This window comes from Vicugna pacos, chromosome 3 (genome assembly GCF_048564905.1).
Source record: "Vicugna pacos chromosome 3, VicPac4, whole genome shotgun sequence".
Taxonomy (NCBI): Eukaryota; Metazoa; Chordata; class Mammalia; order Artiodactyla; family Camelidae; genus Vicugna; species Vicugna pacos.
In genome coordinates, this window is record NC_132989.1 from 32,930,285 (window position 1) to 32,956,226 (window position 25,942).

Consider the following 25,942-nt stretch of genomic DNA (forward strand, 5'->3'; position numbering starts at 1 on the left):
GAAAACGATGAAAGAACTCCAGAGCACTACACCACGTCATCCGTGGGGGCTGGCACAGGAAACCCCCAAATTACACTGTAGCAAATCCCTGGGACGTGGACCACTCAAAACAAACAGCCCTTGGCTGAAGACACACTCACAATCCTAAAAACCCATGACGAAGCAAACCACCATTAATTTTTCTGAAGCTGACAGAAAATATGAATTTTAATCATACCTATTTTATAGTCTCTGAACTCAAGAAAATAGAGACTATAAAATAGGTATGATTAAAATAAACTTTATAAAGGAAGACGAGAACTATAACGAAAAAAAGTGAAAAAAGAACAGGCAAATTTGAAAAAGAAACACCACTTCAGAAATGGAAACTATAGTTAGTGAAATTAGAAACTCAATGAGCAGGATAAACAGGTTAGACAGGGCTAAGAACACAATCAGTGAGATAAATACAAAGAAGTTACTGAGAATACCACACACAGAAATCTAGAACATATGGAAGAGGACAGGTTCAATTTAAGTCTGAAAGAAATCCCAGAAGGAAAGAATAGCGAACAGGATGAGATAATATTCAACAAAATACAAACACCCAGAAGTTTCTTTGTGATAAACACTGAGATGAGAGCTGAACAAGGGAATAAAAATCAATCTGTGTGTGAATACAGTGGTGAAACTAGACCACTGAAGACAAAATTAAGGGGGGGGGGGATTTCATGCTTGTTACAGTTCAACCACCCAGAAAAGCGGCTGGAACCGCCACTGCCGCGGGCCGCACTGACTGTCACGATGCGGCACGTGCAGCGCCTCTGCCTCCCTGATGCTCAGGGAACGGCTGTAGGTCGGCTCACGTTCCGAAAACTGCTAATCAGACTCAACAACCTCCTGCCACGCATTTCGGGGCACCCAACTAAGTATTAACCGAGGCCTGGCGTTTTACTCTAAATTTCACTCGAATATATGATATTCCTCTGTATTAAAACTGCCAAAGTTTCTTAATATCTAACTAAAGTGATTTAACCTAGATTTGATCTAGAACCTAATTTAGCTAGCAATAAAGTACCTAGAATGAATTCTGATGATGAGAACCCCAACTTGTGGCAATACTTCTCACAACCAAGTTGGGCATCCATGGCGTGGCCATTTTCATTCTGAAGACAAATCTGTGTAGAGAAGTTATCATTTTATCTGCTTCACCAGACAGAATTTCTAACCCAGCATTCATCTTGTGTCTGCGACGGCACCAGAGTATGCAGTAAATCTGCAGAGCACAGTAATTCTGGGACTTTGTGAGTTACTTTCAATGTAAGCTGCTAGTCTTTGCGCAGCTTACTGCAGGAATATTTTAAGAGAAACGCAAACACTGACTCTGGGTTCGCTTCTGTGTTACCATCAGTTTACTCTAGGGATGGTTTGGATATTCCACCCTCTACAAGATGAACCCTCTCAGCTAAAGCAATCACAAGATAAAAATTCTCCAAACGCCTAACAAATGACACCCTGGTTATCACCATACGTTACTACCCTACACAGCACACACTTTCCTGTATTTTCTATCACTCATGCCTTACTCTTCTAAAAGGTGAATTTTTCTCTTCTATATTTTAAAAGATAGTAAAACCAGATTCTAGAAATATTATCTCCTTTTTTTTTCCTTAAAAGTAGTGTCTTTCTAAATGCCTTCTCCCACTATGTTCCCAAGTGGCACTCCTACTACTTAAGAGATTTTGAAAGGCATTATTGTTAATAAGCTAAAAAAAATATAAAGCACTGAGCAAGATGTCTGGCTTCAAAACATTAGCTATTATAATTGCTTTTTATTACTGTTATTAGTGCAATTATTAACGACAACAGAGTACTGAAAAGTGGGAGACCCCAAAAAAGTGTTTTATCTTCCCCACTGTCAGAGCCTTAAAGAAAAATCTAGTTCAAACAGGAAGCCAAATTATGTTTCCCAAAGGTAAAACTGAAACAATACTTTTCTCCCCTCAAAATATGTTTAAAGTTTTAAAAAGACAGTAGATTAATATTAAAACAGTTTTTTATTTGTTAATGTCACATAAGAAATTTAAGCAAGTTATGCTATCTTAAAAAACACAACTAATGCGTTTTAGGAGAAACCCTCCCCTCCCCCCTCATTCCCCTCCCTCCATTCCCCTCATGAATTAAGAATCTAAGAGAAGAAGTAACCATAAAACAAAGTTTTGTGGAATCCTTCATCTAGAGTGCTTACATGATGATTAAGTTCATACTGCCTTCTTACAAAATTTCTCTTTTCTATTTTAAAAAAAATTCTGTAGCCTTGATTGTTTATTACAAAAAAATTCAGTAAAAAAGTTTGATATATTGAAAAATGCCTCTCCCCTCCCTCACAGCACCGTTATATATAGCAGAGAATAATCAAGAGCAGATTGCTAATCTAGATGGAGCAATCTTCAAATGATACCCAGACACACAGTGGTTTATTTACCCTCCCTTCCCCTTCTTATAAGAACTTTAAAAAAAAAAACAAAAACCACACATATAAAAAAATGTCCAAAAATTTGAGGGAACCTTTCCAAACAGTACACAGTTCAGTGTCAATAATTCACATCTTGCAACAAAGGATATGATTTCTTTTACAAAACTTTCAGTGTCAAAAAAGGAAATTAAGGCCATCAGATTCGCAGCTTAAAAATTCACATAAAGGAAATATAAAAATATTCTGTGCTTCGGAGAAGGCTCTGCACTGCATGTGGTAAGGATTACCATACTTCTTTATTTTGAGGAAGACAGTTGACTTGAGAAGTTTACATAATTGCACAGCTTCTATTGGAACCTCTCGGGGCTCCCTAATGAGGAAAACAGAAAGAAAAATCAGTGCTAAGAAAATAGATCAAGGTACTTTAAAAGAAGGCAGAGATACTACAAATTCATCATTACCTAACTTCAAATCGACCGTCATTATTTCTCACTTATCCTCATTTTTAACCTTCTCTTATGGACTTCTTCCCTATAATACTCCAACAAATTCCAGAACAGTGATTCTCAACTCTAGCTACACAGTCAGATCCTGCAGAGCTTAAATAAAACAAAAAACCTCAAACTCTCATCTAGCTCCCTAAATCAATTAAATAAGAATCTCTCATTTAACTGGGGAAGAGTATGTATTTATATGTAATTTTAAAGCTAATTCTAACATGCAGCTGAAGTGGAAAACTGCTGTTCAATAACCTCCTTTCATAACTTAGGAAACAGCAGATCAGGGGACTGCATTCTGAACAACCACACCCAGGAACACGGACACTGCATCCTCAGCTCTCAAATCCTGAAGCATCTGCACTGGGTTTATCCGCAAATGTAAAGTCAAAATGGCCCCCACTATCCATTTTTTTATCACTCACTAATTCCTTAAAATCTCACAATATGACTGTGACTCACCATTTGACTTAAAGGGAAATTGGCTTCTTGAAGCTCAAAAAGACTTCTAATCAACTTGAAAGGCCATTGGATTCATTCTCTAAAGTGAAGTCAAAATAGCTAATCTGCTCTTCCATCTTCCCTCTTCAGAACCTTGACATCATTATCTTCTCCCATCACAAAAGCTAAAAATCTCACACATCTCTAATTTCTTTCTTTCTTCTCTCACCCTCAAGTTCAGTCACTATGTGTTAGTGACTCTCCATTCACAGTCCCTCGGTGTCTCTGCAATCTCCCCTCTAGAGTCAGTCCCTTTGATATGTCTTAACTTCTCCTTTGCTCCAGAGTGTGCAGAAGCTACTTCCCCAGGCATTCCAGACTACGTCAATTTAACACCAACCTTCCCACTTCATTCATATCTCACACACACCCTACAACACAACTGGATGGACAGATATACTTGATGCTTAAGTCTTGACATATCCCCTGTGATGAATTAAAGATCATCCTCAATTCTCTTCTACTCCTCCCAGTATGAGGTAAATACTCACCCACCCTGGAACCGGAGCTGGCCTTTGCCTTACCTTGACTAAGAGAATATGGGCTGTAAGAGATCTAGTGCTCTCCATTTTCTCTCTTGGAAGCTAGCTGCCATGCTATAAGAAAGCTCAGGCTAAACTACCAAATGATGACAAACCCATGGAAACAGCCCCAGTCAAGCTCCCAGTTGAATGCAACCGCATGACTGACTTCACTCTCCATCATGTGGAACAAAAGAACTGTCCAACTGAACCCAAAGCACAGAATCACAGGAAGGAAGAAATCATTGTTTTAAGTCACTGAGATTTAAGACAGTCTGTTAATGTAGCAACAGATAATTCAAACACCTACAAAACACCGTCATCTGCCTTCCAATATCCAAATAATTGCTCATCCTTCAAAATACTGGACGAGCCTATTTCCCAGAGATCTTCTCAACTATCCTGGTGGCCTAAAGAGCCTTCTCCAGCATCTAACCTGCTACAACTCACGCTCTGAGCCACTTGTCTGGCACTGTGAGCTATATCTTACATTGTTACTTCACTTCCAGTCACTATAATGCTTCCCATGAGAGCAGGAAATAGATCTTGTGCCTGATTCTTGTTAAAGCCAAGTATAAACTTGTCTGTTCTTAAATACTCCTCCAAAATGTATGAGGAAGTATCCATACCAAAAATCCATTCTACTATAATCCACCTCAAGTGGTTTTCAACTCTGGAGGCTGAACACTTAAGAGAATGTTTACCTGGAATAGGACTGGAGCTAACTATGCAAAATGAACAGATTTATAAATCTGGAGACATGGAGACAAAGTCTTATAAGGATAAAGGTAGGAATTTTAATTAATGATCAGACTGGAATAGCTTGAGAATATAAACTGAGGCTCATTCACTTTTTTCTTTACTTAGTAATAGTTTCAATTTAATAAATTAAAATCAAATTTGGAGCTTCTTTATTTCAAGCGCTCTCAAAAGCCCAAGCATCAGCTAAAATTTATCTTGCAATTAAATGATCAGAAACTAAAGAAAGCAAGTATTTTGTTTTACACTGAAGTTAATTACTCAGTTTTTTTTTAAAGTTTATATGCAGATACCTGCTGTAATTTAGTTATCTAAACTTCTCAAAGAGCCCTTCAATAAATACTTTTGAGCAAGCATTCCAACCATACTTACTTATGTATGTGTCCTACTATAACATTACGTACATTACAAAACAGACAAAACTGAAATTTGATGTAATGAGAAGTAATTTTTTAAAAAGGGCTAACATTTTCTTCCAGGAACCTAAAGTACTGTATCTTGAATATCCCCTCAGGAAAAAACAAATTCCACTTGGTACATCACTCACTTGGTTCCGCAAGTAAAGGGAAAAATCCAAGCTCCACTATTGGCTTCGGTTTTCCTGTAACTCTGTTAATAAAGTTTCAAAGAAATACATTACAGTAATACCTGCTGGTGGAAAAGCTCTTCCTCCACAGCCACTTCGGCTGCTTCCTCCTCCTCCTCCTCCTCTTCAGGTATGGTTGTTTTGAAGACTGTACTTCTTTGAGCAACCTCCTAAACACAGGAGTTTGATTTTAAGTTAAAATACTACGCATAAAAATCACAAAGACTTGGAGGGGGGTAATGACACCTTTTCTTTGTGTAAATTTAAGAAACAGTATTCCTGTATCAGGGACCTTTTTTTTTTTAACTGGCTCATCAGGAGCTTTAGCTACTGAACAGGAATTTTTGCATAATTAGTAGCAGTTCTTAGATCTTCACTGTTTCCTGCAGGGGAGCTACTGGTATCCAATTTGAAATACCTGCTAAGAAGTTTCCACTGCTTTTTATTCCATTCTGTTACTAAGAATTCTGTAAATGGTTTGGCACACTAAATTCTTTATAACACTCAACATGAATGCAGCTTAAAGATCTTGGCTCCCAGCAAAGAGTCGGTGCTAAGTAAATGGTGAATAAAATGAAGTCAGAGGACAACTGCTGTGCCCTGAGGGATGTGGTGGCAAGAACCACGTGAGGAGATGAAAGAACAAGCTTTCATTCTTTCAGCAACTAGTTCCTCTTGAATGAAACAGAATCAAGACAAACACTATTGACTAATAATATATCCACACAAAAAGCAGATCTCCTATCATTCACTGGAGGCATGACAGAAAGTAATCTTCCATTTTCCACTGAAAGGCGCAAATACAGAGGACATTCCGGTGGAGAATGCTGACTTGCACAAATGCAGCAGCGTTTTCCTTTAAGCACAAGGTTAACCTGATGATCTAGCAGCAAGTAAATGAGTGTGTCCTAGAGTGCTACAGAGCATCTAATTTTACTCTGCACCATGTCCTAAGGTCACTCAAGAAAGATACTCTACTGGGGAAGATGCTAAAATCACATCAGTAAAAGCTAATCTGAAATTTAACACAGACCAGCTAGTTTAAAATGGCAGAGGAAGATAACCAAAGAACAGTGTCATAGATACGAGTTCAATTTAAAACACATCAAGGATATATTTTATAAATGAAATAAGGTAGTACAGTAGTATTTTGTACGGAATTTTGATTATTGTTGCATGGCCAAAGATGGACCATCCTGAGTCTCAATTATCCAGAAACTTCAATTCTGTGAAATCAGCCTCTGCTTATACACACAAATAGCCTTTTCACAAATACCAGCTTGCCCTAACCAAATCAGTGCTAATAAAAAAGTATGTGACTCCTTAGATCAATTACAATTCTTTGAACTAAGATATAAAGGGGGCAACGGTGGCATATAAAACAGAAAGAAGATTCTCAAAAAGCTTTCAGAGTACCCAGCTTCCCTCAACTCATCTTAAAATGAGAAAAGAAAAGTCGAAGAAAATCTATTAGAGAATCCTCACATTCCAGCTTCAGCAGCTCGTGGCAGTGTACACAGAGCCCACACGGGAACACTGGCTCTTAGAGCCTGTGATGTGACCTGGGACTGTCAGCCCCAAATGAGATGCTTAGAAAACAGCAACTTGCCCAACTTCATTTAATTATGAATTACTTCAACATAACTGCCTTTAATGTAAGCCTGCTGTTAAGCACTTCTCATTTGACAACATTTAAGAACCAATTAATGCAAAAAACCTGGATGGAAAATAAGTGCGCTAAATAACATCTAAACACTTAAATAGAAAAATAATAAAACAAATTTAGAACCAAAGGTTGTTGGAAGGTTTAGGCACAGGAAATTGTTATTAGCCAAATTAGCCAAGATGCTAAAAGATAAATGTCTTTACCAAAAAAAAAAAAAAAAATCTCAGCAGGACACTCAACCCAATCAAGTGCCCTGAAAGGCACACACAAAAGTCTCTCTGTAAACGTGTCATCAGTCTGCCCGGTTGGAGCCCTGGGCACACACAGGTACAAGCATCTGCCCAGCAGTGCAGTGAAGCTGGCTGCACCAGCTCCTGTGCTGTCTCCTCAACTCTGCGCTCAGTCTCGACGCGCGGGTAGCCTGCAATCACCATCATGAGTATTTACACCACAGAAATCAGCAAATACTACAAAAATCAGGGTGGTTTTTGTTGATGAAGGAGCTAAGCTCCTTAACTATGATGTCTCTGTATACATAAGTAATCATCTGCATACAGAAGTTTCAGTGATCCTATATTCTAGGAGGTACAGAGAGACTGCTTTATTTTTCTATGGTGATATTTCCTTTTTTCAATCATCCAGCATCCGCCCCCACCACCCTTTCTCAGTTAAGAGCCTCCAGCTTTCCCTGGGTACCCTCCCTCCCATGGAGATGGGACACATGCATCAAGAGCAGCCAAGTGTGATCAAGCCATGGAGGAGGAGGAGGAAGGTTAAAGCCCTTACTCTGTCCTCTCAACTCCAGGAACTGGCTCAGAGGTAGGCACGTGACCCAGGCTGGTACTGCAGGAGTGAAGCCCAGAACCAGGACGTGACAGGGCAGACGCACTTGCCCCAAGAAGTCAGCCTGGAATGATGCACCTCCAGGAGGGCCGGCAGCTCCCTTACATCAGTGAGTGAGACATTCAGGAAACAGGACAACAGAAAGATCCCTGGGGACATGGGGTGAGCCACAAGCTCACTCTGGATTTTTGGTTTTGTGAACTCATATATTCCCATTATTTTAAAGCCAGTTTAACTGGGTTTTCTGATATCTCTAACACCTCAGCAAGAAAATAAACATTAAAAAATTAAGTTGACTTAAGCCAATCACTACAGTCTTACAGAAAAGTAGTCTTTATGCTGTTAAATATAAATCATTGTAATAATTACTCTAATAAAGTCTTACAGAATTAAATCAATAAATGCCAAAAGTACTTGTGTGACAATGACAGGAATAAACTGCATTCATAACACTTTCCTCATTTCTGACAGAAGTCACTTAACAGAGCCTAGCATACAGAAGGCAGCAGAATTCTGTTAAGAGAACAGGCAAGCAAACCAACCAAATAATCTAATATTCAGGGTCTGAATTATGACAGGAAACCTGAACTTCAGGCAGATTTCCTGAAATGTAATGGGTAATACTACCTCCAGACATAGCCCATGTCACGGTACCTACCTGGTTCACTTGTTGTATCTATTCTGTGGGCTTTTAAACCTGCTGCATCCTAGATATCCCCTTATAAGATCATTTGTAAGTTGGGACACATTTTCACACAGAAAAAAATGGGGACTAATTCCACAGCTCACAAAAGCCTATTTCATCAACCACAGCCCCTTATACAGTGCTTCTCAATCTGAACAAATCGCCACTCATAACAGTGTTTTGAAAGAGACATGTACTCTGCCAGTTCCAGACGTCAGGGGAACCACCAGCATAGGACCTGCAGTCCTTTCAGCACTGGGGTGGGGGTGGGGGCACACCAGTGGCAGCTGGGAACAGGTCCACAGTGCTGAAGGCAAGAAGCAACCAAGGGCTCCCACACGGAAAACAGCAGGAAGACTTGGCTCCTTGAAGTCTGTCAATTACTGAAGACATTTTTAAACACTCCCACCACCCTGAGATCCTAGCAGATATTTGGAGGTGAACTGTACTGAGGTCTACAGTGAAAAAAATCAGATGCCCTTTCATTTTCAGTCTCAGTCTGAGCTCAAAGGCATTCTTCATGCAGCAGACAGTGAATTCCTTATGAAGAGCAGCCTGAACATGAGGAGATGTTCACAGGGAGGGATGGATGGGAAGATGGCCGGGCAAAGGACTTCTTATATGCAGACACCTCAGATCCCCAATGAATGCTGTTAATTACTTCACTTCTCTGAACTTAAGTGAAGGTTCATGTTTGATTTTCTTAAAATTTTATCCAGTAAATTCTTACTAAATGCCTATGATGTGCCAGGAAGAAGCAGAACAGGTCCTTTCCCTCAATGTGTTTATCACTCTGGTGAGAGGACAGCCTGAGAAGTGTGAGAGGTCTGTACCTGGCCCCTGCAGGGATGCTGGACTTTGACCTGCAGCCATGCCTTCCTTTGCAGACACTCTTATCTGTGTGTGTGTGTGTGTGTGTGTGTCTGTGTGTGTCTGTGTCTGTGTCTGTGTGTGTGTCTAGGTGGGGGTGTCTTTACATGACAGTAGGGGTAGGTAAGGTTCTTTGACAAAAATTCTACAACTGACATGTTGGACATCAGACAAATCCACAATCTTCAAACTCAGTTTCACAAGCATGGTGAGAGCTAGTAACAAGGTTAATAACATAAGCATTTACTAAAGGCCAGATCCTGTCCTGAGCGTCACCCAAGGATTATCTCGTTTATATTATTATTATGTTATTATCTCATTTACATTAATTGTCTTATTATTATTTCCACTTTAAAATGCTAAAACTAAGAGAGGTGAAGGAACTTAACCAAAGTCACAAAGCCAACGGGCAGTGGAGACAGAAACTGGGCACAGACCGAGTCTGGAGCCTGTGCTAACAATCAGAACTGCGACACACTTATTGCTGATTCCTAAAACCTGAAGGTAGCTTCACTGTGACTGACTCAGCAGCCTTGGTCTGATTTAAGCAATCTGTTACTTCACACTTCAATTTGATTTGTGAAAAGAAATCACACTTGCATGATGAACTCTCGGGTGAAACTGACCCTGTGGTGGTACTGATAAAATGACCATACCTCTCCCTGAGAATTTTTCAGTATAACCTTCACGTCCTCGCCAGTGCCCCAAGAGTTCTGGTTCTTCCAGATGAGGTCGGTGGGAGGACTGGCTGTGACACCGGCATTTGCAGCCCAGATCTGGAAAAGAGAAAGGACATCAGTGTACGTACAGCCCACTCTCTCTCCCATATGCCAAGGACAGCATAACGATGAGACTTTAACAACTTGTAAGAGGACTGGTTCTAAAAGTTCCACAACTATGGCCTAGCTTCAGACTTGCCATATGAACTAGCCATGTGTCCAGGAGAAACCACAGTGCTTATGCAGGCCTCAGCTTCCCTGTCCAATAAATGGAAATGTTGATACACAGGGCTCTGAAATGAAGGTGCCTAGACTCACATCTGAGCTTCCCTAATGTCAGTTCACCTTGATCAAGCTACCTTACTCACCACATAACGTGACAGAAATGCCACTTATAATATCTGGGACTGTCGTGAAGGAACAGTGATCATCCACACAGAGGGGACAGCTCACTCAATGATTATTAGCTCCCACTGTTAGCATTCTATTATTCTGTGGGTTTTATGAGGCATCCTTCCATGTTAGAGCCTTCTGACCCCACCCCCAGTGGTATCCTCCAGATGCCTCCAGCAGGACCTGAGATGACTAACTCCTTTCCAAACCTCTGCAGCAGACAGTCTATTTAGAATACCCTTATGGAAACTAGTATGTATCCAACCAGACAGCATCATAATACCCCCGAGTGCCTGAGACTGAACTCCAGAAAGAATTCAGGAAACAGACAAATCACCTATTATTCAACGGAAAATATCACTGCTACTGAAATAGGCAAAACAAATAAAAAGAAATATTTCCCTTCTCATAAGCATGGAAATTGTGCCACATTTTTTATGTATTTGTTGGCAGAAGAGTATTGGTAGAATAGAGAAAATCTGAGAGTCAAAAAACTTAGTTTGAACCTCAGACATAATACTACACCGCTACAAACCTCTACGTCCCCAACCTTAGGGACAATACTACCAGTCCTGATCTTTCTAAAAGACCATTTGAAAATAGTAAAGTTTTGCACCCCATAAACTGTTTTGCAATATAAAGAGCTATATGACGGCAAAAGTAAGACTGGAGATGGCACAGGCAGGCAGTTTTTTCAATGGGGAGAAAAGCCAATCAATTACTGACTAGGAGACACCCCTTCTTCCTTAGGTGCTCACTTGCGGCTTCCAGGTCTCTCATCAGCACTAGAAACTGAAAGGGGCAAGGAGCAGTTACTAGAATAAAACTGAAAAAGGGACCTGCACCTGAGCTGGTTTTCACGTTATGTAGAATGTTAACCTAATTCCAAGCTATACTTTTCGCTAGTCCACAAGGAATCATATAGTTGGTTTAGTGCTAATAATCATAAAATGTCAATCAGTAACCTTACTGGGTAGTATAACCTAAAACTAATACGTCCTAGAGTTGTGTTGTTCAATATGGTGGCCATTTGTTGGCTTGTGAGCTCTTGAAACGTAGCTAGTCCCAGATGAAGTGTACTGAAAGGGTATCTCTAAGTGTGAAGACAGTCCAATAGAAAGAAGGTAAAATACCTAACTGATAATTTTTTATACTGATCACATGTTGAAATGACAATATTTTGGATACGCCGAGTTAAATAAAACATAGTTCTAAAGTGAATGTCACATATTTCTTTTTCACATATTTTTAATGTGGCCACATGAAAATTTAAAATTACGTATATAGTTCCCTTATTTCTGTTCTAGTTTTAAACTAATCTCTGCTATTGCCATGCCCTGTACAATTTTACAGAAAGATCACTTCTCACTACCATGCTCCAATGGAGCTTCTTAACACATTTAATAATGCTAGCTACTAAAGAAAAAACACATTATGCTATCTTATGTGAAAATTCTCTTAAGTTCTCCACTAGACCTACAGAACACATATCTAGGTAGTCCCTGAGGAACTATATCCAGTGGGAAAAGCAGATGATTGGCATAATGATTTTACAGTACTTTAAGAGACAGAGAGCACACTCAAATCTGAACCTTTTGAATTAGAATGTCAGATTCTCTCCACCACATTATACAGCTTCCATAAGACACTTATTAGGACTGAGCAATTTTCCTCACTGAAATAATTACTAAAGAGAAAAAAAGCTAGTGGGGCTAGGATATCTGGTCCCATTTTTACCCATTATTACAAAATTAGCAAGTTCAATGAATACACTTTTTAAAGAGAAGTTCTAACCTGTTTGAGCCTTTGATTTTAAACACTAAGTAAGGTTTGTAGCAATCCTAAACTTTTAAACATGTGTTTAATATTTATAAAAAAGAACCAATAAAAGGAGACAGTCACCTCAACATTCTTTAGGGATGAAAACAGCAACTTCTTTAAAATCTGTATCAAAGTTAACATATTATGTTTGCTTCATCTACTTACTGAGTAAAAGCAAAGGAATCTTCTATTTGCTCAATGAAGAGTACTTCTCTAAAAAGTGAGCTAATGATATTTAGTAACTACCAGAGACGTGGAATCTCGGAACATAGCAACTCCAAATAGAGTAAGAGTGGCACAAAGCCCATCTCTCTCTAAATGTAGGTACCTCAGATATTTGAAAAACCACGTTACCTTTACCAAAATATTAAGTTTAAAGAACGATTCTTTACAACAGTGACTATCACCTGTGTTCGAAACACAGACCCCCTAACCCAAACCCAGAGATGCTAAACTAAGAGTGAGGTGGGACCCGGACACCAAAACACTACCCAGATGACTCTGATGTTCACCCAAGACTGAAGACTGCTGTTTTAAGGCACACCCTAGCACTAACAGATTATCTCCTAACAGCTCTTTATGCCAAGCAGTATCTGCTGAACTACAGCTGTTTTATATCTACTGGTGTTGACAAAATAAAAAGAATTCAAAGATTCAAGATTCAAAAATTCAATTCTTTCACTTTTATAGTCAATTACCACTCTCAATATGATGAAATTTTTAAAATCTTTAACAGTACTGGTAATCCCCTAAAAATGTCAAAGACATTTTAATGCCCATTTCTAAAATGCTTCTTTAAGCCAAAAATGATTTTAATTACTTTAACTGCTGGTTAAGACAATGAAGTTAAATGATAACTAAATTAACTTACTGTAACAGTCTGGCCTGCCTTCAGCACATATCTTGAGGTATATTTGTAACTGACTGATGTGTCTCCAATTTTTCTAATCATCTCCCAGCCTCCCATTGGTTGATCCTATTGACAGAACAAAATAAAACAAGGTCACCTCAAATATACATAAAGTTATGGAATAATTAAATACATCAATCTACAGGCAGTTAAACTAAGACACCTTATGACTATCTTCCCATGATTCATATTTTCCTACTATAAAAAGAAAACATGGTTTTGTCATTCTGTAAAACAGTAACTTTGACAATGCTGCAGTTTTAATTATTAGGGTGCTTAATTTTAAAGACAAAACTGGAAGAAAAGGGATGTGACCAAATTAAATGGTCATATTCACTGCTAGATCAGGTGCATATTTTAAATTGACAACACAATCTAACTTCATTACTACAAATATAAACATCTAATGTATGATGGCTGTAAGCTTCTAAAATACAGATACGTAAGCTTGGAAAGAGAAGGAAGAAAGTATGTCCTTTTCCTTCTGCATCCTTCTGCCCATATTTAACTCTTACCTTCAAGCACAAGGGGCTCAAAAAGGGTGAGTGACATCATGAGCCAGTCCCAAGCACTGGCTATCAACACCAGCCTGCAGGCTGCCCAGAGCTGCCTGACACCGAGAAATGGTGCAGAGTATTAAAGCCATAAGCTACACTAATTTATTTATATCCATCTCTAATTCAAAGACAAGGATAAATGAGGCTGAGAGCCAGCTTCAGAACAGCTCCACGCAGGGCTGCAATGCCTTCTGAAAAAGAGCCAAGAGACTACAATGGAGCAGCAGAGGATACTCTGCTCTTAGCTTCTAAAGCCATGACTAAGGAAGCTTAGCGCCTATGCTCTTCCGTATTATAGCTGCTGAAGCTCCCCTGCCCAGCCACATTATTTATTCATGCATGTGCAAGAGTTTTAATCGCTTTGCTGAGAAAAGGAGTGACTTTACAAACATTTTACAAATCCTGAAATGCTTCCAGAAATGTGATCCATCCCACGGCACACCCACTACACCCCAGACCTGCCTTCTGGCATCTTCTCACAGCCCTTCACAGCCCTGGCTCAAAAGCTGAGGATTCCCTGCTATGAATATTCTATGTTTACTTCAAGACAGGGCTTCATTCTAGTCTTGATATAAATTAAATCAATACTGTTCATTCATTTAGAGAGAAAAATACTTCCTACATGTGTCTGAGCCAGGGATCACATTTCCTTCCTTTCATAAAGTTAATAGCTGTGAAAGAATATCTACCATCTACACCCACAACCCAACCTGTTCACAAATCTGGTTAGGACAGGAAATACTAATAAATCACCCTTACGAAGGCCATGGTGACAAAATGACCAGGTGTGAAAAAAAGCTCCGGCTCTGTAAAGAAGGGCTCATGAATAAAATCTTTACACCACTAAGTGCACCATCCCTCCTCCTCCTCTTTGAATTTATACTTCATTTCATGAATTTAAGTAAAAAGGAGAGGGAAACTCTTATTTCGTGAAGACCACTGAATCCAAATAAAGGCTGAGGAGTTATTTCAATTGCAAGACTGTCCACCAATCAGCAAAGCCTCACTGGGAAAAGACGGATCTGTGTTTTCACCTGTTCAGAAGTGTTCTTCAAGCGGATAAACTTCCCATCAACATCTATCTCTTCAATGCAGACATTCCCAGTGGCTGAAGCGGAATGAGAGATGCTGACACTACTACTGGCCTCGGACTCCTCCACATCCACTCTCTTCCTCTTTCCTCTAGTTGTGCGCACACTGCGACTGGAGGACGCGCGTGATACCGTCACACGGGAAGAAGGGCTGGGAGAGAGCTTCAATCTATACGGGAGGAGTAACACATTCCACTTAGGAACACGTATGCCCTTTCTACCTTAAAAAAAGGCTAGTAATATTCTGCACACACTTTATTAAAAAAAATTAGTGACAATCTGTTAGACAAAGCCAATGGGCATCTTAAAGAAGAGAAACTTATTTGTGCCATAATGCCCACTATCAATTTTCTTTAAAAAAAACCAATTATTTGAATGTTTTATCTTATATTCTATTGAATATAACCATGATGCAGGAAGTTTGGAAAACTGGGCAGTTGATGTGAACATCTCATCTACCACCACTCTCTCACACCACTGTTATATTTAGTATACTTTCCTTAGTTTTTTCATACTTGAATTTTCTTTTTACAAAATTATAATCACAGTGTATGCAATAATGAAATTAAATAGCTTTTTATTCTAAATCAGATACTTTCCCTTTGGAACTTTTTTCTTAAAAAAGGTGTGAAAGGATTTATATACTAACCACATATGAAAAGTAACTATAACATTTCTTTCTGCAAATCTGGTATTATGCAACATATCATCAAAATATTTAAAATCTCAAAGGAAAGACTCTATCCTGACAGAGTCCAGCATTTAAAGTACTAATAATAAGACTGAACATCTTCTGTTGCTGAGGTAGAAGTATGATTTATGACTACTTACCTTTACACCTAGGTATTAAAAGAAGTGAGAAAATATTTGAAGCTGCCTTAATTGTTAAAAAAAAGAATCCTATTTCCTTTTCTTTAAATAGAAAGGGTAGGGGCAAAAAGTAGACTTTGAGGTAAGGTTACTTACCTCTCTTCTTCACCTTCTAAGAGTTTCCTATAAGCACTGATTTCCATGTCCAGGGCTAGCTTCACATCAAGAAGTTGTTCATAATCGTTCAGCTGCTGCTGCATCTGATCCCGTATTTCCGCCATCTCTCTCTCTTTGTCAGACAGCATGCGGCGAGAGTTGTCTCTCTCTTTAGCAAGCAAGTCCTCCAACTCTTGAATCCTCTCCAAACATGCTCTAGACTTAAGATTCAAGGGAACACATTTACTTTCTAGGAACATTCCAACATTAGCACAAGGCAGCTATTTCAGACCATGTCCTGGGCTGGAACAAACAGAACCTTAAGCAACCTTTAACATGAGAATTCAAGAAGACTGGTATTAAGAAATCAAAAACCAAAATTCCTCCAATACAAAATACAGCCTTCAGGAAAGTTTTGTCTTATAACACTAGAAAAAGATATATTCATCAAATGTGTCATAAATATACCTATAATTCTTTATTTAGCCAAATAAAACAAAAACTTAAGCTTTGGTTTTAGTAAAAAGTCAAGTGTGGCTCCCCTACAAACCTCTTTAGCTCAAAAGTATAAAGGAACAAAAGCAAAAAATTAAACAACAGAAAACTCATTGATGGAAGACACTTAAGGGTAGTGCAGGTATCTTACAGAGAACTTCTGCAGTGATTCAGAAGCTGGAGGAAAGCGGTTCTGATTATCCCTTTAGGACTGCTGTGCTCTCCTACGCTCAGTCAGTGCACAAAAATTATGATACATTGTAGTCTGTATATATTATTACAAACACAGAAACTTCACATTCAGTATGAAAAAAAAGCTACACCAGAAGGTTCATCTTAGAAACCTTGTGATTCCCTAGGTAATTATTCTTCTGCATTTCTCCAAGACACAATTCATCCCAGTAACCTCAGGAAATGACAAAGGTAATCAACTCAAAAAGACTGATGTATAGCTGAGGCCCTTAAATCACAAGTACCTGCACATCAAAGCAGGAGAGAAAGGGCACAAACTGTGCGTGCAAGTTAAATCTGAAAGGCTAAAGATAAAACAAAGGAGCTCTACACTGTGCAGAAATGCTACACTCTAGTTAGTGAATTTATTTCTCACAGGGGTATGGGTTAAAAAATTTGAAACTGCTTTACTTGGATACTGGGGGTGAACAAATAAGTAAATGAGACGGTAGAAATCATGTTTCTCACTCTCAGAAAGCGAAGTCACAGGTAAGCAAGGAAGGAAGCCTAAAGTGAACCCAGTGATACAGGGTTAGAGACATCTGCATAAACTCCTGGTTACCTTAATATAAATACAAGAAGACAGACATACAATTATAGACAAATGTGTAAAAACATGGGTTCACATACACACATTCAATTACCTAGCTCTGCCTGCAAGCAGGCCTAGAAGCAGTGATATCCCAATACCAGTGAGCATATTCAGTGCTCAGATCTTAATTTCTAGATACCACTCTCCAATAAAAAGACCCAGAGCTCCTTGGAGAAATAGCTGATTCTAGTGCTGGAGCAGGGAAAATACAAGATGAGCCTAGAGGATCTTACAGAACCAGAAAGTAAAGAAGTGCTCAAAAACAGGAGAGACATGGTAACCAATTTGACAGATCTGCTTATGGCCAAACATGGAACAATCAGAGCTAATAAAATAATGTAGAATTCAATTACAACCCAAATTATATATAAAAAATAGTTCCACGACTCCATACTGATATAAACGAATGAATAAATAAATATACAAATAGGGGAAGAAGAGATGAATTTTACCAAAAAATTCCATTTAATCAAGTTAAATACTATCTTCAAGATGTGGAATTTAATTCCTGCTGGACTTAGTGACTTGCTTCCCATGAAGAGTATGGAAAGGAAAAAACAGTAATCTGACAGTGGAGAAAACTGGCAAACATTTAACCAATGATGAAGGTTAACATCACAAAAGATGTCACGTGTATGTCATGTAATTCCTGATACGATGACACAAGGGCACTTAATCCATGACCCCAGTCTGATCATGAGAAAAGCACCAGACAAACTGATATTGGGGGACAGTCTACAAGATACCTGGCCAGTTCCCCTCAAGACTGTCAAGGTCATGAAAAACAAAGCCTAGGGAGACATGTGGTATCCTGACACAGAAAAATGACAGTAACAAAAAATCTGGTAAAATCCAGTCTAGCGTCTAGTTAACAGCAATGTACCAATGTCAGTGTCTTGGTTTTGAGAAATGTTCCATGATGCTAACAATGGGGAAAACTGGGTGAAGGATATAGGGGAACTGTCTGTACCAGCTTTCCAACTTTTCTGTAAATCTGGAATTATGTCAAAGTAAAAAGGTTATTTAAAAAATAGTTAACCAATCAATTAAAGTCCAGAGACATTATCAGAAGCAGGCATTCACCTTAAGAATGATGCCAAACAAAATCCTGCCTGAGAGCACTTGAATTTAACTGCATTTGCAAAAACCAGGCTATAAACTGAGAAATCCATTTCTTCCCTCTGAGGCTGCTACCATATTTATTATTTTAAAATATTTTCTAGGTCAGCATTTTAAGGGCTATGTCAATTTTAAGTAAAACTAAAGAAGTACTTCACTAACATGAGTCACATAACCAAAAAAGGAAGTTCTATGGCCCAACAGTCAGCATGATGAAACTGACAAGACTCAACAACAATGTTGAGATATACAATAGGAAAAATCGAGAGGGCTTTTTTCTTTTTTAAGATCTTACGTTTATCAACCAAAGAAGATATCCCTCAAGATATATTATCACAAAATCTGATACCAGCAATGAATAGATGAAAGGATGACCCCCACACCACACCCTGACAGAGAAATGTACAACTATTCTGGCTGAAGGAGGTGTTTCCTTCCTATTTCCTAAGGAGTCAGCTCCTCAAAACCCCCAGGGCTCTGCCTAACGTTTAAAGACCACTAACCTGAAGTTAACCAAAAAATCTGCAACGATGGGAACGTAACAGGTGTGCCAGTGAATGTATTAGACACTAAATTCTTAGCTAATATGAAAACTGATGCTACTTCCGAAGATTCGACTATTGTGAGCACTGAGAGAATCTGTCTAAACACAAAGATTTACCATGCACAAAGAATTTCTGCAGATCTTTCTTCATTATAGCTCTAAATGTGATGGACATTGGGAGGAGCACTGTGTGGAGATAGGGCTGCCGGAGGGGTCAGAAACCACAGGTCCAGGGGTAATTCCAAGGAATGAACGAGCAGATCACTCCCTCAAGGGCAACTCCCGTAGCTCTGGGTCTATTAAGCTTAATCTATTACGTTTATATCTATTAGCTTCATCTATTAAGTTAGGAGTAACAGGGTCTGCTCTGAGGATGCTTATGCAATGCGAAATGAAAAAATCTGGGGAGCACTGTGAAACCAGAATGCAGGAAAATATCATCCTCTCTGAAAACTGATTTCAGGCAGAGCAGAGCAGGTAGACTACCATGGTGAAATGGCCTTCAAGTTCAACTCAGATTCTTCTTAGGGCAAGATGCTTACTTACCTCTTTTTGTAGATTAGAAAGCTGAGAGGAGAGGCTCTCAATTCTCATACGACTTTCCATCAGTTCTTCCCTGGCACTGTTGACAGTGGAAGTATTCATCTCTGAAGATAGTCGGGCATTCTCAAGCTAAAAAAAGAAGCAGACCATAGTCTGTCTCATCTAGTGACTTTGAACAAACAAATGAGAAAGCATGATTCATCTCAAGGCATTTCATTTCAAACTTAAGCCCTGCCAGTAACTAGCTGATGAAACAGGAAAAGCATCATGAAGTTTGCTGACGTGGTATGAATTACCTTAAAAGTCTTTCTGCATTTGCAGCTCAATTCCCAATGTAGGAGCTTTAACAAAGCTAATATACTTGGGTCTTTACCCAAAGTTTAATGCTCCAATATTTCATCATTGTATCTCTAATGTCTCTGAAGTGCAGAAGCAATTTAACTGTACTGATATTTGTAGGAAAACAAGCATCACATATCCCTAACCCACTGTATCTGATACAGAATATAAAGCAGTGAGCAGAAAGTACTAATTTAGAGATTATTTCAAACAGAATAGAAACACTTCCTTTCAGAAGCAAAAAAATAGCTCCTCTGGTAGAAGTAACATCCTATTCCTCCAAATGCTCACAACATGCGTCTCAGTCATGTTTTTATGTAAGTCGTCTCTTCCCTGGCTCTCTCTGTGGCCACAGCCTATGTGATCGACCGATTTTGACTCTGGCTCCTTCACTGCCCAGTTCGATGACCAGCACTGAGTAGGTGCTGAACAACTAAATGTAGAGTTTAAAAGACCTCTCCCTCTCACCAGCCAATACTACTTCATAAAAGGGATTAAAGGCAACATGAACAGTTTGAGGCCATGCAATGGAAATCATTTTCCACACCTCTATGACCTTAATTTCCTAAATCTTCCATGAACTTTTTAATCAAATCATGTAACATTTAACACTGGGGTAAAATCAATTTTTTATTTAGGAAAGCCTATACCAATGATTTGATAAAATTTTACATGGTCTCCTAATATAAGAAGGAAGTTTCTATAGTCTTTTTTTTTTTTTAATGAATAGTGGCAGAGGAAGAAGTATTAGAGACTGCCCATTTGGCCTTTGTTCAAAAAAGCCCAAGGGGCGGTGGTCACAATCTATGTACAATGACACAGAAGTCAGAACTAGATGCAGCCCGACATTCCTCTACTGTTAAACGGACATGCGGGACAGGAAGATCAGTACTTGCTATTGGAAGAACAGTTCTTTTCAGATGGCTGGGGTTTAATCAATAGGACTTGACACGAATCATCAATGGGACAAAAAGACAAACCTTACCTCTGATAAAACTGGAATAACCCTGCTTTCTTTGAATAATTTCTAGTAACATTAACTTTATAAAAAAACTGCCTTAAAACTTTCACTTTCAATATTCATGGCAACTAGGGGAATTCATTCAGGAAAACTAGAGCAAGCCAAACACCAAGTCATGTTCTCAGGGAGACGGGGAAACAACGGCCGCAAGCGTGTAAAGCCGTCCCTCGGCAGTCTGCTCACTTTGGCGTGGTAGGTCTGCTCCAGCTCTTCCTTGTACAGCTTCACTTGGGCATCGTGCTGCTCTCTCATCTCATGAAGGGCTTGAGCCAGCTTGTACTCGTACTCAATCTGACGCCCAGAATCCACCTCTACCAAGCGAGTTTCATGCTTCCTTCTGGTCTCATTTATCTCCTAGGGAGGAAAATGACATAAAGCCAAGTTACTTATCACGGCTACACCGGTACAAGTCTGAGTGACATCAGAGTCACCTGAAGTTGTACACACCAACCTCTTCATGTTTGTCCTAGGGCAGCCATGTGAACAGACACTTTTTTGCCTTCATTTTCAAATGAGAAGATTTTGGGGATGGAATTAATGACAGAAATGGTAGCATCTAGAGCCCTAGGAATTTTACATTTCTTTTCAGTAACATAGCTATTTATTTCTCGAAAGGCAGGAAATGGCTGGAAGACTTACTAAAGTCCTATGAATCATGAACAACTAGGTACATTGAACAGTATGTAATTATTTTTCTCAATTGTTGTGCTGATGATACTAAGGACACCTCTGGAAAAAATCCACAAGTTAAACTTATGAGTAAGGACAACTTTAGCTAGATTTATGCATAATAAAACTTTTCCTAGACATACTAAGATGCAGTAGGCAGAGCAAGCTAATCTACATGACTGATCCTAACATCTGGTGGTGCTAAGTTACCAACATCAACTGACACGGAATCTTATTAGCAGTATTACTTTGCTATCTCAAGTACATACGAAAATTCATTATTAAAGAACAGAAATAGGAGGGATAATCCTTCAGTTAGTTTTAAGGAACTATCCAAAACTACAATGGCTAGGAACAGAAGTCCAAGAACAAAATTTCCAAGCCAGCTTCTAGCTCTGAAAAAACAGACGTCTGTAATGGTAATAATTAAAGAGGCCACAAGAGGGGGCTATAACAAGAACTTATTTCTGTATCATCTTACTGCATGAAGCTTTTCTATGCATTTCCTCATCCTCCTCTTAATTTGAGGAAGATGCACTTGATACAATCAGAAAACCAGGGTTCAAATTCCAGTTCTGCTATTAAACTCCAAGGGCTCACATCCACTTACTGAATACTGATATTTAAATAATGAGTAATGATATTTAAATCATGAAAACATGCAAATAAAAGGTTTAGTTCAACAAATACTGAGCACTTACTAATACTGAGCACCTGCTAATGATTTTGCCCTTTGTCTACCTCCCTTCTTCTTCCTGTTTTTCTCCTTCCTCTTTCTTGCCTCTTAACTGTTCATAGTAAGAAACTTAGGTATATTTATTGAATAGAATTTTATCTCTTATGTAAAAAAATGAGGAATGTTTTAAATTCATTCTCAAAGAGGCAAAAACCAAAAATTAAAAGTTGCTACCCAAACAACCTAAAAATATTACATTAATTTTTACTGGTGCCTTTTTTCATTTGTTATTTTATATTGAATCAGTGACTTATAAAGAAAAAAAAATACCCAACTCCTGGTTTAAAGATGCAGGAGTCCACCAGCATCAAAATTAACAGGAGACCACAATTTTAACAAAACAAAACAAAAAAGTAAGTCAACTTACTGTAAAAACACCTCAGATTATAAGCAAAACTGCAGTTAACAATTATAGGATAGCATTCACTATAGTTTATAAGCTTTCAAATTCAATACTACACTTTGATCCTCACCACTCGCTGGAAGAAAAAAGAGCAGGTACTGGTAATTCATTTTTAAAGAAATTGACTCAAGAATTGTTCAAAGACTGACTGCTTGTCCAGTAACTGCTCTTTGCCCCCACAATTGCTAGTTTAATACCGTATTGTCATAAAAATGATCAAATTTCTATTTATATTACTTTCTCTCCAATTAAAATTTTTAAGAACTTTTCAACAAATTCCTATTTTAAAAGTCATTGTTAGCCATTGTTTTCAAAATTATATTACTTTTAAGAACATTAAGTATTTAACTGCATGTTCTCCAACATGGGTGAATTCCAACCCTCTTCAATTTTGAGAAAATATACATTCCCCTTTCTCCAAATGTATTACAGTATAATTCTTTTTTGGGCAACAGTTGCTACCTTCACCTCCCAAGCCTTGACCACAGAAGTTAAGGCATGTAAATGGTATTTTAAAATATATATACAGACTCACAGACATAGAAAACAAAATTGTGGTTACCAGAAAGGAAAGGCGGGGTGGGTAAATTAGGAGTTTGGGATTTGCAGATAATAATTACTATATATAAAATAGATAAACAGCAAGGTCCTACTGTATGGCACGGGGAACTATATTCAATATCCTGTAGTAACCTATAATCAAAATTAAAAAGAATATGAAAAGGAATGTATTTATGTGTATGTATAATTGAAACATTATGCTGTACACAAGAATTTGACACAACATTGTAAACTGATCATACTTAAAAAAAAAAAAAAAACACCTCTGGGGAAACAAGTGAATACTGTAGAAATGTACCGTCTTCTTGCCTTGGGAGTTGGCCAGAAAGCTGTATGTACGGGTTTTATTTTTAATAAAGCAGTAAAGGTTTACTTTTTACCAACTTCTGTGTGTGTGAAGATGTATTTGTTCAAAATTTAAGAAAAGAATAAACCTGTCAGTGTACAAACAAACAATATACATACAGACTCACAGACACAGAAAACAAAACTGTGGTTATGGGTGGGGGGGGGGTGGGTGTGGAAGGATAAAGTGAGAGTTCGGGATTTGTAGATAGTAACTACTCTGTATGAAACAGATCAACAGCAAGTTCCTACAGTATAGCACGGGGAACTATATTCAATACTTGTAACAGCCTATAAAGAAAAAGAATATAAAAAGGAATATACATATGTATAACTGAATCACTATGCTGTACACCAGAAATTAACACATTATAAACCGACTATATTTCAGTCAAAAAATAAAATTAAAAATATATACATAACTATAAATGCTGTGGGTAGGCAGCCCCCCAATGGTATTCACCCTCCATGTGATCCCCCTTCCAGTGTACCATGGTTGGTCTGTGATGGGGAGTAATGGTGTATCACTTTGGGATTAGGTTACAGAAGGTAATGGGGCTGCCCTGCGCGCTCTCTCATCACTCACTTTTGAGGGCAGCCGTATCATGAGCAGCTCTGCAGAGAAGCCCAGGCTGAACTGACACCTCCGGCCAATAGCCTGTGCATGAACTCTGAAGCAGTTCCCCCAGCCCAGGCTGAAAGTCTGACTGCAACCTCATGAGAGACCCTGAAACAACTATCCAGTTAAGCAGCTCTCAGATTCCTGACCTTCAGAAACTATGAGATAATAAAAGGTCTGTGGTTTTAAGTTACTAAATTTTGAAGTAATTTGCTAGGCAGCAACAGATTACTAATAGAAATGCTTATAGAGGTCGACAGTAATTAACTGCTATGGCCAAGCGTTTATAAGTCAGATGAAGTAAAATCATATCTGCTTACCATAGCAGCCTGCATTCTTACATGCAGCCTTTTAGCAGCAATGCCATAAATAATCTGTCTACAAAAATTTTCCCATTTTTCACACATATAGTTATAATAAAGTCTTCTTTATTATGGGATCCCCCCGTTCCTTAAAAAAGTAGAAACTATTATATATAGTTACCTCCTCATACATGTTTTTACGGAACTCCAAGTCCTCAGTAAGGCTCTGACAGCGATTCTCCAAATCCACTTTAAGTAAAGTTTCATCTGCTAACTGTTTTTTGGCAGCAGCTAAAGAGGCTTCCAACTAATATAAGGAAAAAGAATTAATGAAAATTACACAGCAATCAGTTAGTAATGAACTTAATAGATACCTATGGATTGAATCAAATCAAGTATTATAATTTCTATACATTTGTCAACATATGAGAGTCTCTCATGATAATCTTTACCACAGGAGTGTGGGTTCAACTACTAGCCCCACCCACAGAGTACTACATCAAAACACCTCTCAAATTTCATAAATGGCAACAGGGAATGAACAGAAACCTATGACTTACATTTCAAAACTCAAACCAACGATTTTAGCTACCACTTTCATTTTTTCCCGTGTGCAGAGCACCATTATGACACCTTCTCTCTTCTTACCTCGCATTTTGGTACAATAATGAAATAGGCTGTGAGAGCAAGAAACAGAGTGAGCATAAGCACAACAGAGAGGAAGGGCAGCAACATGATCTGCATAACCCAGACACAACGGCAGAGAGGTGGGGATGCTTTAGATAGCTAGCTCAGGACTCTAATGGAGTTAAACCACCCCCCAAAATAAACAAATTTTTCAAAATAAAAAAATATAAAATAAACTATACACACACACACACACAAAATCAATCAATCAATCAATGAAGACAGATGGGGTAATCAACCTGCCAAATATGGCTCAAGGGCAGAGTTTCCCTTACCTGGGCAATCTGATCCTTCAGATCCTCCAAATCACTCTCTAAACTTTTTTTATCACCAAGCGCAGTAGCCAGAGCTGCATCTTTTGAATTCAGCGCTGCTTCGTATTCTCGAAGCTTGATCTGGGCTCCATTAAGATCAGATTCTTTCTTAGCATAACTGTAAGATATTTGAAAAAGTATAAGACATCAAATAATACCCCTGACTTGAGGCCTTCTCCCACCCTGCTTAAGGGGGAAACAAGAGAAGAGGTAGTTTAAAGGCAGGGTACCATAACCTACTAAAATTACAGGAGCAGTTCCAGAGCACTATATCCAGAGTTTTGGGTAGATAATAACTTTCTCTTTCAAAGATTCCCCTCCCCTGACTATGAATGACTGTAGGTCTAAGAAGTCCACTGATTCAATGTACCAGAACCCTGGTTGTCTTTGAGGGAGAACATAAGCCTTCTTTGTTCTTTAAGGAGGCACTTACATGTTTCAGTAAGAAAAGACATTTTCTAAGAAATGGAAATTTGTTATTTTTAAATACAAGGAATATCATCAACCAAGATGTACAGGAGACATAAATCAAGATACATGAGATTAAGTAAATGAAAATGAAAAGTTACTTTAAAATGTAAT

General features: G+C 38.5%; 1 protein-coding gene across 1 annotated transcript in view; it reads right to left on the reverse strand.

The window, feature by feature from the left end:
• Window positions 1-2,017: 2,017 nt before the first annotated feature.
• The window catches only part of LMNB1 (lamin B1), a 44,940-nt gene continuing 21,015 nt past the window's right edge, over window positions 2,018-25,942 (reverse strand). The window contains exons 2-11 of the mRNA XM_006213886.3: window positions 25,322-25,478; window positions 24,541-24,666; window positions 20,908-21,078; window positions 19,368-19,493; window positions 15,841-16,061; window positions 14,818-15,043; window positions 13,188-13,292; window positions 10,040-10,159; window positions 5,382-5,489; window positions 2,018-2,825 (exon numbers count right to left, since the gene is read on the reverse strand). Of these exons, the coding sequence (XP_006213948.1) occupies window positions 2,784-2,825; window positions 5,382-5,489; window positions 10,040-10,159; window positions 13,188-13,292; window positions 14,818-15,043; window positions 15,841-16,061; window positions 19,368-19,493; window positions 20,908-21,078; window positions 24,541-24,666; window positions 25,322-25,478 (1,402 nt within the window). The 3' untranslated portion in view covers window positions 2,018-2,783. The remainder of the gene's footprint in view (window positions 2,826-5,381; window positions 5,490-10,039; window positions 10,160-13,187; window positions 13,293-14,817; window positions 15,044-15,840; window positions 16,062-19,367; window positions 19,494-20,907; window positions 21,079-24,540; window positions 24,667-25,321; window positions 25,479-25,942) is intronic.